This window comes from Taudactylus pleione, unplaced genomic scaffold (assembly GCF_031769625.1).
Source record: "Taudactylus pleione unplaced genomic scaffold, aTauple2 ptg000186l, whole genome shotgun sequence".
NCBI lineage: Eukaryota > Metazoa > Chordata > Amphibia > Anura > Myobatrachidae > Taudactylus > Taudactylus pleione.
This window is the reverse complement of record NW_028284588.1, coordinates 8,120,750-8,133,865: the sequence shown is the minus strand read 5'-3', so window position 1 is coordinate 8,133,865 and position 13,116 is coordinate 8,120,750. Positions and strand designations below refer to the sequence as shown.

The following is a 13,116-nucleotide window of genomic DNA, read 5'->3' as shown; positions in this document are numbered from 1 at the left end:
AGGGATCTCTTTATCAAGGGTCCATTGTGGCACGGGAGCAATGGCTATTGTTTTTGTGGTGTCTTTATTTGGTGCCCAATTCACATGTATTTTTTCAGCAATTGTGTATAAAATACAGATAGTCACAAACACAATCAACAAAAATTAATAAAAGATATACAAAACAGTTACAGATAATGACACCACAGAACAATGCCCCTAATGCATTCCCTAGCCTCTGATTAACAGGCCCAATGTAAATGTCAAGGTTAAAAACCATAGAACATATTTAACGTGTTACCACTACTCACAGATTACAATTCACATATCATGCGATAGCCAGTGTCTTAAAAAAAAAAATCCATAACTAAGTTCTATAAAACATTGAAATGTCTATTTAAACACAGTGTCTTCTACGAAGTTTGGTTACAAAAAAAATTAAAATTGTAAACATTGTTACCTTTAGCTCATGCCTGGGGTTTATTACATTTTTGATGTTTGTTCATCATCTACAACCACAGGAGGCCTGAGCCTTTGTTCCATAGGAGCAACCAATTGTGGGGATGTAGTGAACATTTCATCCACCATTTTGTCTAGATTGGAGGTTTAGATTGAGTTACAGTCTATGCCATACTGTTATGATGACTGCAGTTTCAAAACCAGTTTACAAAGTGTAAATCGTTTTATGCTGGCTGAGAACAGCTTGGCACACAAATTCATCTTTATAATACTTTATTAACATCAAAAAAGTTATAAACGTAGACTTGCCCTCAGTTAACAAATCTTTGCAAATTTTGTGGCTGGACCCCAAAACTTTAAAAATCGGGATGCTTGAAGAGTGAAATATGGATAATATACAACCATGCGAAAGCAGATACAAAAAAAAAAGGTGGTCTATGTTTCCAGGAAAGGAATATTAAAAAATAACAAATAATACGGATAATGAAAGCTGTATCAGTCCATTGCTGCCAGAGCTAATGCTTTGCAAATACAACAGACAACCAACAAAGCAAAACTATAAAATGTCCAAAAATAAGGCCTCTGAAATAAATATTTCCATTCTTTAAAAAAAGATATAATAAAAATGTACATCACATGGTCAATGTAAGTATAAAAAATAAACAAGAGGGGAAAAAAATACTGAGGCTACACCATCCGGGAAGAAGCATCTGAAGTGAAGTGACCAAGGTTCTGCTTCTGTCGACGTCCTCTGTTGTTTTTCGGACATTTCCTGCAAGTAAATGGTAAAATTAACATGTGAGCACATATCATGCTTCATAGATAAATCACAGGTGAGAGAAAACTCATGAACTATTTATGTCTTTGTATTAACCTAGAGTTACAGTACAGAAAAATATAATCTAAAGTCACCACAAACATATAGATTTGAGTAAGCTTATAACAAACTTTATCCTAAAATATTATTGCATCACTGTGATGCATACTTGCCTACACCCCCGAAACCTGCGGGAGGCTCCCGATTTTTAGGGTAACCCCCGCATCCTCCCCACTCTGTCCCCGCATCCTAGTGAAGTGGGCAGAATGGGGAGAATTTTCATGGGGATTGGCGGGCGGGCAAGCAGGAGGCGGAGCTTAATGACACAATCACATAATTTGACTCCACCACTTGGTTAAATATGCGGCATTTGCGGTAATTTACCCTGAGGGGGTGGGGCTTAATGACCCAAAACATCAGGGCTCGCCCCTCATCGCCGCCACCTGCTTCTCCTCTCCAGGCTTCTCCCAGGGAGGAAAAACTTAAAGTAGGTGAGTATGCTGTGATGGTTAATATTATTATTATTATTAGTTAATACACAACATATTTAAAAAATTAATTATGACATTATGGTAACATAGTAACACAGTGGGATTAGCACTGCTGTTACAAAGCACTAGGGACTTGGGTTCGATTCCCACCAAGCCCTATGAGTATTTACCTGCATTAACAGCTGTCCCAGCAACCTGCATCGCTACCCGCAAGTTATATACAGTCACTGGCTGGTAAACTGTATCACACCCCACTCTGCTCCATCATAACCAGTGTCACAGTGAGTACAGTCGTACATAACATTTCTTTCAATAAACCATCCTACTGGTTAAGCAACTGGGCTGTCTGTAGTGATAACTCATTCAACTGGTGTGTATAGTGGCGTACGTATGGGGAGTGCAAACGGTGCGCTTGCTATGGGGCCCGACGGCTTAGGGGGCCCATCATCCCAGCATGCAACCCCCTGTACCTTACCGAGTATTTTTTGTATTTTACTTTTAAAACACCCCCTGGGTAAATGGCCTGGTGGCCGTGCAAGCGGTCGGGGGAGGGGGGTGCGGGTGTCAGAGCGGACTGTAGTGTCACTCACTGACATTGTCAATCCAGCAGTTTGCAGCGCTACCTTTCTTGCGAGATGATGATATCATCATCTCACAAGTCTCTCTCCTCTCCGGGAGGCGGGTAAGGAGGACTGGGAGGGACTTGTGTGGTGCATGAGCAGCGTCCATCAGTTAGCAAGAAAGCGGCTTCTTCAGTGAGTAGAGTCTGAGACACAGGCAGTGATGTGAGTAAAAACTGTGCTGCTGCTGCTATCATGAAACTGATCATTTATAAATATAATATATATGTATACACTCTGGTTGAGACCTGAGTAGGGGTGCCCCTTAAAAATTTTGCTATGGGGCCCACAAAGTTCTAGTTACGCCCGTGGGTGTGTACATAACTCTGTTATACCAGTGCACCTGTACACTACACACACATTTCCTACATAAACAGCAATTACTATTTATATTTTTTCAAGTATGTAATCACATTGAAATCTGTATTATTGTCTATTCCAATTTCACTTAGGCAGTGTGGGTAACCAAACTCATGACCATCTAATCAGAATACACTCAGTGGTCACTTATACAAATTAGGGCCGTATTCGGGCGAAAAGCCGAAATTGGCGAAAAAGTTTTGCCTATCGCTGCCTGGTCGAAGATTATCTCCAAATTCAATTCCAGCCGGTTTTCGCGTACGCGGAAACTCAATGCAATGTAATAGGCGAAACAGATTCGCCTATGAATAGCAGGTGAAAAGAAGTGCAAAATCTTTATTTTGGGGAGCAAACGTGGGGTAACAAGCCAGAGCCCTTGGCACAGTCCCCCAAAAATTAGATATGAACTGAACCTGTGTAAATCTGTTAAATTGGAGGCACCCTGCCGCAGTATGAAAGAGGTTTGCCAGCCTCAGAATTGAGCAGAATAACAAGAAAAATACTGCGCTGGTGTGTCCTTGTCAAAACACATAATATAGATATTCACATATATTTTTATTAAAATTGATCATATATTACTAATATTCATAAAACAACAATAAGACTAAATCTCATCAATAAACCTGTTGAGTGCAGGGATTCCTAATACACATCACAGTAATTCCATTACTATGTAGCAAATGGTATGTGGAAAGATATGTATCCAATGAGGGACTTAATGTAACAATGTCCCATACAAAATTAAATGAAAAAGAAAAAATACTGTCATTCAAGGACCAGGCAGTGTCCTGTCCTGCTAGCTGGGTGGACGCTGCCTGGTCCTTCTCCGCTGGCGGAGTGAGAGAGCGGGACTCTTGCAGATATCTATTGGACTCAACGTAGTCTGCTGGACTGCTGCCTGTGGAGTTTGGGCTGGAGACGCTCCGTGACACGCCATCTACATGGGGGGCCATCCAGCTCTCTCATGGGGGGCCATCCAGCTCTCTCATGGGCCCCCCATCCAGCTCTCTCCTTGTGAGCACACTTACCTTGGAGTGTGTGCGATCGGACAATGCCCAGCTACGCACTTCTCCTAAGCCATATTTGCAAGGTATGATCTACAACTAATGTTTCCTTGCTTGGATACATATCAAGTGCTGGACTGTTATTTCATCACGGCTCATGCTATTTCATCTCCCCGTGAATGACAGTGTTTTTTTTTTTATTTAATTTTGAAACAGAAAAGGCCCTTTGTGTCGTAAAAACTCTTGTGTGCTTGGAGGGCTGACTCTAAAGATCAGGTGATAAAGGAATTTTATTCTTCATATAGAACCATGTTCACATGTCCAATTTTATTTTTATTTATATGTGGCCGTCTAATCAAACAGCACAAGGTTTAAAGACAACTAAATATTCTATTTAAAAGACTGTACAAAGGGGCCTATTTATCAAGCATTTTTCATAAAAGTATGTAGAAACTGCAGTTTCTGCATAATTGCATGTGTTGTTGCTGAAATGGGTATGTAATGCCGGGTGTCGGGATGCCTCCTGTCAGAATACTGACAGCTGGGTCGGGTAAGTATACTAATAATGGGGATCGCAGTCCCCATTATTATTATTATTTTATGGGGACTACGATCTGATGTACCAAACTCTATAAAATAAAGCTTTTCGGAGCTTGACCCTATTGGTTTACTCCATCCTCAGATGGAGTAAGCCACTTTATGCTTATGGAGGCTTCACTCGCAGGAGAGAGATCTTCAAATCCCTTTACTGCAGTCACCAGCCGGTTCAGGAATCTGACACTGTGTACATGCGCAGTGTCAGGTTCCCCTGGAGGAGTCTTACAAAATGCCGGGAAAGTAACTTGCAGGAACAACGTTTAACTCTACCGCTGTCCCTGTGGGTTCTGGGCTAACTGTTATCAAACATCAAGTAATGTACATATGCTAAAAGCCTAAAACATTGCTGGTTAACAAGTGACACAGTTCCTCCTGACTAGAATCATTTTCTCTCTTTGCAACTTTCTAATCTCACAGAAGTAGTTTATGCATAAGGATAGTCACATATGGATGTGACTTGTGTTCTCATCAGCTTTACTAGTCAGCTATCAGTTACAGTACACTTGTCTGCGTGTAGAGTTCATATTTGTGCTCTTGTCTCATAACAGGATCTGATAAAAGACCCTAATAAAAGATGAGAGCAAAAAAAATAAAAAAGCAAGTAACTTTACACCTGCACTGCTGGTGGGACTGACACACTGTGCAGACTTAGATTTGGGAGGGGTGTGTCCAAACTCAGATCTATATTGCAGTGTAAAACTAAAGCTGTCCAGCATTTGCAGTTACATGCAAAAGTAGCCAGTATTTACCCTACATGCCAAAAGGCAGTCGGGTAGTGATGGAGGCGGGGCCATTTGCGTCATTAGGCCACACCCCCTCGCAATGAACCCAGCAAATTGCAAATACTTTAATAGGGGGTGGGCCGAATGACGCAATTATCATAGAATTGCGTCGTTAAGAACTGCCCCCTAACAACAGACTTCGGATTTCAGGTAAGTTTCTCCCCATTCTGCCCACTTCACCTGGAAGTGGGCGGGATGCGGGAGAAGCACTTACACTTACGGGGGTGTGGGGCGCTACCCAAAAAAATCAGGAGCCTCCCGCGACTTCCGGGAGTGTAGGAAAGTATGGCTTAGGGGCCTATTTATCATTAAATATTTGCGGCATAAATCCAGAACACCCACAAATATTTAATATCCCCCAGATGTATTATCTCCGATATCTGCTACGGTCCGTCCATTGCTGACAGCAGCCGCATCCCCCATAGGTTTCAATGCTGTCAGAATAACCAAGCTCCAGAATGTGCAGTTTATGCAAAGATGGCATTGTGCTGCTGCTGTAGCCTATGGGCTAGACCTTCTGTAGACCGTGCATGTGCAGGAGTCCGGCACAGGAGTGAGGAGATGGTCTCTTCACCCCGAGTACATTGCAGGGACAGGCTCCATACCTGCAGGTGCTCTTTAATACATGCCACCGCTATGTAAGCATACTAAAATGAGATTATGGGTGCTAATATTGCGCCCATGGCATGATCGCATTGCAAATGTAATTATTAATAAATGAACCAAATGGTGAGCATGGCTGCCTGTCTCTTGAGCATGCCCAGCAGCAGGGAATGGGCTTCAGGTGTGAGGAGAGCATCCAGCTTGGCTATAGGGATACCATTGTGAAAGGAACACCAGAATTCTGCTGTCTGCGTTTTTAAAAGTAAACTTTAAACCTCTTAATTAAGCGTTACTGCAAACAATATTAATCAGCATATTAAAACATTTTTCTATTCATAGTTCATCACAGTTGCAAGATCAAAACAATAATAGAGACATTTATAACTAAAATAATAATATTTACCATGTAATACACATAGCAATGTGAATATAATAATACATATAATTGCTGGCAGTGAGACAGTGCCATACTGATGGAAGAACATCACAACGCCTAATAACACCATCACATACGTACCCAACTATAATTTGTATTACATTTTAAACAGAATGTTATAATCTTTTTTTCTATAGTCTTCTTTTCACAAATGTATAACTAAAATATTACAGTGTATTACATATTACATTTTAGATTATGTTTTCACTACTGTTTAGAAAGAACATGATTGTAAAGGAGCAGGGCAGGATGAGCCTGGACACATAAGAAGTACAGGTGCTACATGACTGCACTGAATTCAGTTTGTATGCTTAATACATGTGTGCAGTTGTGACTATGCAGGAATTACCTACTGCTGAATACAAGTCTATTAACACATGCCGTCTTCAAATGTGGCTGACATGAAGGACAGAAGGGATGACTGCAAAATATGGATTTGCTGCTGATAACTCATGTATTAAATATAAAGGGCCATCCTATCAACATTCCTTTCCTTTGCACAGATAAGATGCTGTAAGTAGCATTACACCTGTGTCAGTATCCAGGTGCCGGCATTGTCATGTCAATATACTCACTGTCAGGGCCGTAGCTAGGGTAGTGCGGCCGGTGCCATCGCACAGGGCACCGCAGGGCAGGGGGCGCTGTTTGGGCCTGTCAAATTTCTGTTTATTATCATTGTCACTTGCAGCTTCCTCTTATTTCATCCCCAACATCTCCTGGCCTCCCCTATCTCTTCCCTGGCCCTTCCCCATGAGGCCATTCCCCTTTTTTGGGTGCATTATGTCCCTTTGAAAAATGAGGGGGGCGCCAATGCTCTTTCTGGCACAGGGCACCAAAAAGTCTAGCTACAGCTCTGCTCACTGTAGACATAGTGAGTGTCGAGCTCAGAATAGTCATGCAGGAATGTTTAGGTGCAGAGCCAGAGATAGCGGCATTGAACCCATCGGATGGCTCCGTCTCTCCTCACTGTTGCTGGGAGGAGGTGTGGCCGTGGTCCGGGAATGTCCCAGCAGCATCAGTGAGAAAGGAGAAGCCACCCACAGGGCTCAGTGCAGTGCAGTGCAATTGGGTGCAGGTGGGAGGGTCGAGCCCTGGAGGCCCTAGCCCCATAGCAGCCGCACCCCCTGCACCTATGATACTGGAGATTATCATTATTAATACTGTAATGAAAAGTAGGAGTAACAATAGACTAACATGTTTATTACATACCGTGTTATGCACATAACAATAGCAACTATTATAGCGATCTGCACAGCTCCAATGATGGCTGCTATGAGGACATGAGTAAGCTTCTGTCTGCTTGGAACTACGTAGAGAATGTTGAAATCAGTTTTATCGCAGTATTGACCTGTGTATCCCGAGTCACACCTGGGGAAAGAGAAGCACAATGGTCATACAATTATTACTAAAAGGTTTATTGTCAGCATTATAATGCAAAAAAGAAAATATACAATAATGCTGCACATCATCAAAGGTTACATCCTGCTAAAAATATTCTGCTCTAGTTCAAGTCATAATTAGATTCACATTTCCCAACTGTTCTGAATGCCAGCATGAAGTCAAACATACTGTAGAAGTATTCATTAATAATACTGTTATATTTCATAACAACCTGACAACTACTGAAACAAGACTGTATGTATATGTCCTTCAGACTTCACTACGTTTCTGAAAGATGTTATCTGATAGGTTGCTATGGGTTACAGCACATCAACAAAACAATCAGAGAAAGGCAACTGTAATGTTCTTTATTTATTAAAAAGGAGTGCATATTACATTAGTCTTCTAGAATGTAGAAGCTAGCTGGGCTATTTCACCAATTCATACAGTACATACCATTTGCTTTTCTCTCTTGAAAACACAATAATTCCTCGTAAGATAAATCAGTGCTTCTCAAACTTTGTGTCGAGACACCTTGGTGTGTCTCAAGTTGTTGCCTGGTATGACGCACACAATGACAGTGGAGTGAAAGGCCGGGTTCCGCGTAAGGACGTGCTCCGTCAATCAACAGTGCTCCGTCAATCAGCAGAGGAGAGTGCGCTTTTCCACTCTCGCCCCTGCTCCCCTGGGTACTGAATCAGCTGTTAGGTCCCGCTTTCTGACTCTGAGCTTATAACCCATGGCTCCCAGCAGCGTCAGTGCCAGCAGTGCATACGTGTCAGCATCATGACGTCTGTCACTAAGAGGAGCAAACTCAGTAAGACTAATAGGAAATTAGGGGGTCTATTTACTAAGCAGTGTTAGGAGACAAAGTGAAAGGAGATAAGGTGCCAGCCAATCAGCTCCCAACTGCTGTGACATGGCAGTTAGGATCGGATTGGCTCGACCTTATCTCATTTCACTCTGTCTCCTAACACTGCTTAGTAAATAGACCCCTAAGTCCTATGGTTAACTAAACTACAATGGTTAAAGATAATTGGGGGAGGAGCTGTTTGGTACTAAAAAGAACTGCTGGGAGTTTGTGCTTTACTCAGTTATGTCTAGCAGATTTTAACAATACAATAAAGTTAATTAACATTTAGTTCTATATATTTAATATTTCCCTGATACGTGTCACATAAGTATATGTCAGTCTTCAGTGTGTCACGGCAGAAGAAAGTTTGAGGACCGCTGAGGTTAACCATTTAACATGTGAATACTCACGTTAAAATTGTATTTATATGTCCCTTCAACTCCCATTTTTGTTAGGCAATCTATATAATTAGCAGGGATATTTTTAAATGTTATTAGCCATGTAATGAATGACCAGTTTTACTTTTAAAATATATAGACATGAGGAGACTTAATTACAATTAGTATCTGTTACACAGAAATCTCATATCTCCCTCATTATCCTTGATGCCCCACTACTAGAACTCTGAGTTTCAGACAGTCTGTAGCAACTATGTCTCTGCAATGTAACTACAATGCCCCAGTTTGACCCTGTGACTCTGCTTGTGCTATTCTGGGCCCTTGCTGTGTCTACCTTGTGCAATAGATACTTTATATAGAATCTTAGGGATAAATTTACTAAAGTGAGAGTTTTTAGAAGTGAGTTTTAAAAGAGATGTTCTCCATAGCAACCAATCATATTCTAGCTATTATCTTCTAGAAGGTGCTAGTTAAATGTTAAGTAGAATCTGATTGATTGCTATGGGCAACATCTCTTCTAAAACTCACTTTTAAAAACTCTCACTTTAGTACATTTACCCCCTAGTATAATTAATCAAATGTAGTTAGGAAAATTAGAAATGTAATGTAATTAAAAGTAAAGGGTAGGAGTAGAACATGGAAATAATAGCTTCTGAATAGAACAAATATAAGAACTGGCCTGTAAGTAATATATTGAATAGAACAAATATAAGAACTGGCCTGTAAGTAATATATATACCGTATATATATATATATATATATATATATATATGTGTGTGTGTGTATATACTGTGTACATATATATAATGTGTTAGTAGTGTTAGTAATATAAGAACTGGCTTGTATTGCTATTTAGTATTAAAAAGACACACCAAACTGACTGAATTAGTTAAACATGGTTTAAGACATGTTATATGTATAATTCTTATTATATATATTTTTTTTTATTCCCCCCCCCCACATTAACATACTGCACATTCTTTGTGACATATGTATTAGGCAAGGTTTAGGTATTCGGAAAAATTCGGTTAAAGTTTATATACAAAGCATGAAACCAAGGTCATGTTTATTTCAAGAGTGTAAATAAGATAATTTTAATTATTTATTTAATTATTTATCACCATTTCAACAGCTAGAATATATATATTTGTATATTTCGAATGTGCATTAACTGTGTTTTTCTGTACATCTTAGTCAGCACAGCTCCTTACAAATAGCAGTAAAAGCCTCAGAATATAGCATGCTCTGCTCTGCATGCTTCTCTACTGCTAAAGACATTTAAAACCATTTCAAAGACTTATATGAAAAAGACAATATGATACCGTGGTTGTTTTTCCAATTAAAAGCCAGATGGAGAGTGGTAGCTGTGTCAGCAGATTTGCTACTTGCAAATATTTTAAAGTTTGTAACCTAAACTTTATCAAACTGCTAAACAGTGGTGTAACTAGGGCTGATAGCACCCAGCGCATATAAAGAATGGTGCCCCTTGTAAACTTTTCTTTAACAAATTCTGACTGAATTCTAACATTGAGCCGCAAAAGAAACGCACACTGGAAATACAAATTAAGAAAGCACAAGAGCAAGAGCAAGGCAAAACTTCAGTACGTCAGCATACACCACATGCACCCACACACCATAAGCGTATCTGTAATGAGTGCAGGGTGTGAAGTGCACACACTGCACACTCCTCATCCTTGCATTATTCTTACCTAGGAGTCCAGTGCCAGCTCTGGCACAAACCCAATTTTCCTGGAGATTTGCATATGCGCAAATCTCAGTAGAAAAGTAGAAAAGGGAATCGGTATGTAGAAAAGGGAATCAGTAGAAAAGGGAATCAGTAGAAAAGGGAATCGGTATGTAATGCCGGCTGTTGGTATGCCTTCTGGCAGAATACATACAGCGGCATCCCGATGGATGGTATCCTGACAGGGTATAATTACCCTCCCCCCTTCTCCTCCTAACCCTCCCATCTTGTAGCCTAACCCTAACCTTCCCCACCCAGCACCCTAACCCTCCCCATTAGTGCCTAAACCTAAGTCTCCGACCTTCATGTCTAAACCTAACCCTCACCCCTTAGTGCCTAACCGTAACCCCCCTAGGGGTGCCTAATCCTAACCACCCCCAAAAAAACCTAACACTAACCCAACTACGCTATCTTAACCTAACCCCCCCCCCGCAGCTAACACTAAGGGCACCCCGGACGTACCTTATTTGGGCTGCTGTCTTTTTGTGTTCCGGCGTCAGGATTAGGATAGGCATCCGTATTTTGATGCCTATCTTAATTCCCTTGTCGGGATTCCCCTGTCGGGATTGAGACCGGCGGCATCGCAGTTGCCAGTCTCATAACTAAGGGTCTCATTCAGACCCGCTCGCGAGTGCAGGACGCTCGCAAGCGGGTCGATGGTACTCAAATACGCATGCGCACGATGGAGGGAGGTGGCTGGGGCAGGGCTGAGGTATATGTGTGTGAGAGGGAGGTGGATGGTGCAGGGCTGGGGTATATGTGTGTGAGAGGGAGGTGGATGGTGCAGGGCTGGGGTATATGTGTGTGAGAGGGAGGTGGCTGGTGCAGGGCTGGGGTATATGTGTGTGAGAGGGAGGTGGCTGCTGCAGGACTGGGGTATATGTGTGTAAGAGGGAGGTGGATGGTGCAGGACTGGGGTATATGTGTGTGAGAGGGAGGTGGCTGGTGCAGGGCTGGGGTATATGTGTGTGAGAGGGAGGTGGCTGGTGCAGGGCTGGGGTATATGTGTGTGAGAGGGAGGTGGCTGGTGCAGGGCTGGGGTATATGTGTGTGAGAGGGAGGTGGCTGGTGCAGGGCTGGGGTATATGTGTGTGAGAGGGAGGTGGCTGGTGCATGGCTGGGGTATATGTGTGTGAGAGGGAGGTGGCTGGTGCAGGGCTGGGGTATATGTGTGTGAGAGGGAGGTGGCTGGTGCAGGGCTGGGGTATATATGTGTGAGAGGGAGGTGGCTGGTGCAGGGCTGGGGTATATGTGTGTGAGAGGGAGGTGGATGGTGCAGGGCTGGGGTATATGTGTGTGAGAGGGAGGTGGCTGGTGCAGGGCTGGGGTATATGTGTGTGAGAGGGAGGTGGCTGGTGCAGGGCTGGGGTATATGTGTGTGAGAGGGAGGTGGATGGTGCAGGGCTGAGGTATATGTGTGTGAGAGGGAGGTGGCTGGTGCAGGGCTGGGGTATATGTGTGTGAAAGGGAGGTAGCTGGTGCAGGGCTGGGGTATATGTGTGTGAGAGGGAGGTGGATGGTGCAGGGCTGGGGTATATGTGTGTGAGAGGGAGGTGGCTGGTGCAGGGCTGGGGTATATGTGTGTGAGAGGGAGGTGGCTGGTGCAGGGCTGGGGTATATGCAGCACAGACGGTGTAATGGTAGCATTACTGCCTCACAGTACTGAGGTCGTTGGTTCGATATCCACTACGGCCCTAACTGTGTGGAGTTTGTATATTCTCCCTGTGCTTGCGTGGGTTTCCCCCGGGTACTCCGGTTTCCTCCCACACTCCAAAAATATACTGGTAGGTTAATTGGCTCCTAACAAAATTACCCATAGTGTGTATGTGTGTGTGAGCATGTGGTAGGGAATATAGAGTGTAAGCTCCACTGGGGCAGGGACTGATGTGAATGGCCAAATATTCTCTGTAAAGCGCTGCGGAATATGTGTGTGCTATATAAATATCTGGTAATAAATAATAAATAAATAAAATATGTGTGTGAGACGGAGGTGGCTGGTGCAGGGCTGGGGTATATGTGTGTGAGAGGGAGGTGGCTGGTGCAGGGCTGGGGTATATGTGTGTGAGAGGGAGTTGGCTGGTGCAGGGCTAGTTATATGTCATACTTGCCAACATTCTGACTGCCCCCTCTGGGAAAAAGGGGTGGATACAGGGGTAGAAAACTACATCACTGGGCTCCATATTAACATTTGGAGTGATGCATTATGTGCTGCAGTACGTCCTTCCGTGGCCCTCACTCTGTTCTTTTTAGTATGCGCAGTGAAACCATATTTAATCTAATAGGAATGTGGAAGCAGGCAGTTGGGGAACTACCACCATTGTACAGACCTCCACACATTTCTGCAATGGCAGTAGTTCCACCACTGGATGGAAGGTATATATTATCAGAGACATTCTTTCTTGTGTATACACATTCCCACTCCACAAAATGAATTGAGTTCTGCATCAGCTCTGGGCTGGCAGAGATCAGGTCTTGTACAACACAAGAGATACAGAGAACATACAGTGTGACTGCCCATATCCTCCCCCAGCCCCAGCATTAGACAGCCTGGGCAAAAACATTGGGAGACCAACACCCTACAATAGTGGAAGTA

General features: G+C 42.9%; 1 protein-coding gene across 2 annotated transcripts in view; it reads right to left on the bottom strand.

Annotated features, from left to right (window-relative positions):
* Window positions 1-329: 329 nt before the first annotated feature.
* Window positions 330-13,116, bottom strand: part of TMEFF1 (transmembrane protein with EGF like and two follistatin like domains 1) — a 266,232-nt gene continuing 253,445 nt past the window's right edge. For both annotated transcript variants that reach the window (XM_088476339.1, XM_088476338.1), the window contains exons 9-10: window positions 7,358-7,516; window positions 330-1,210 (exon numbers count right to left, since the gene is read on the bottom strand). In XM_088476339.1, the coding sequence (XP_088332465.1) occupies window positions 1,126-1,210; window positions 7,358-7,516 (244 nt within the window). In that variant the 3' untranslated portion in view covers window positions 330-1,125. The remainder of the gene's footprint in view (window positions 1,211-7,357; window positions 7,517-13,116) is intronic.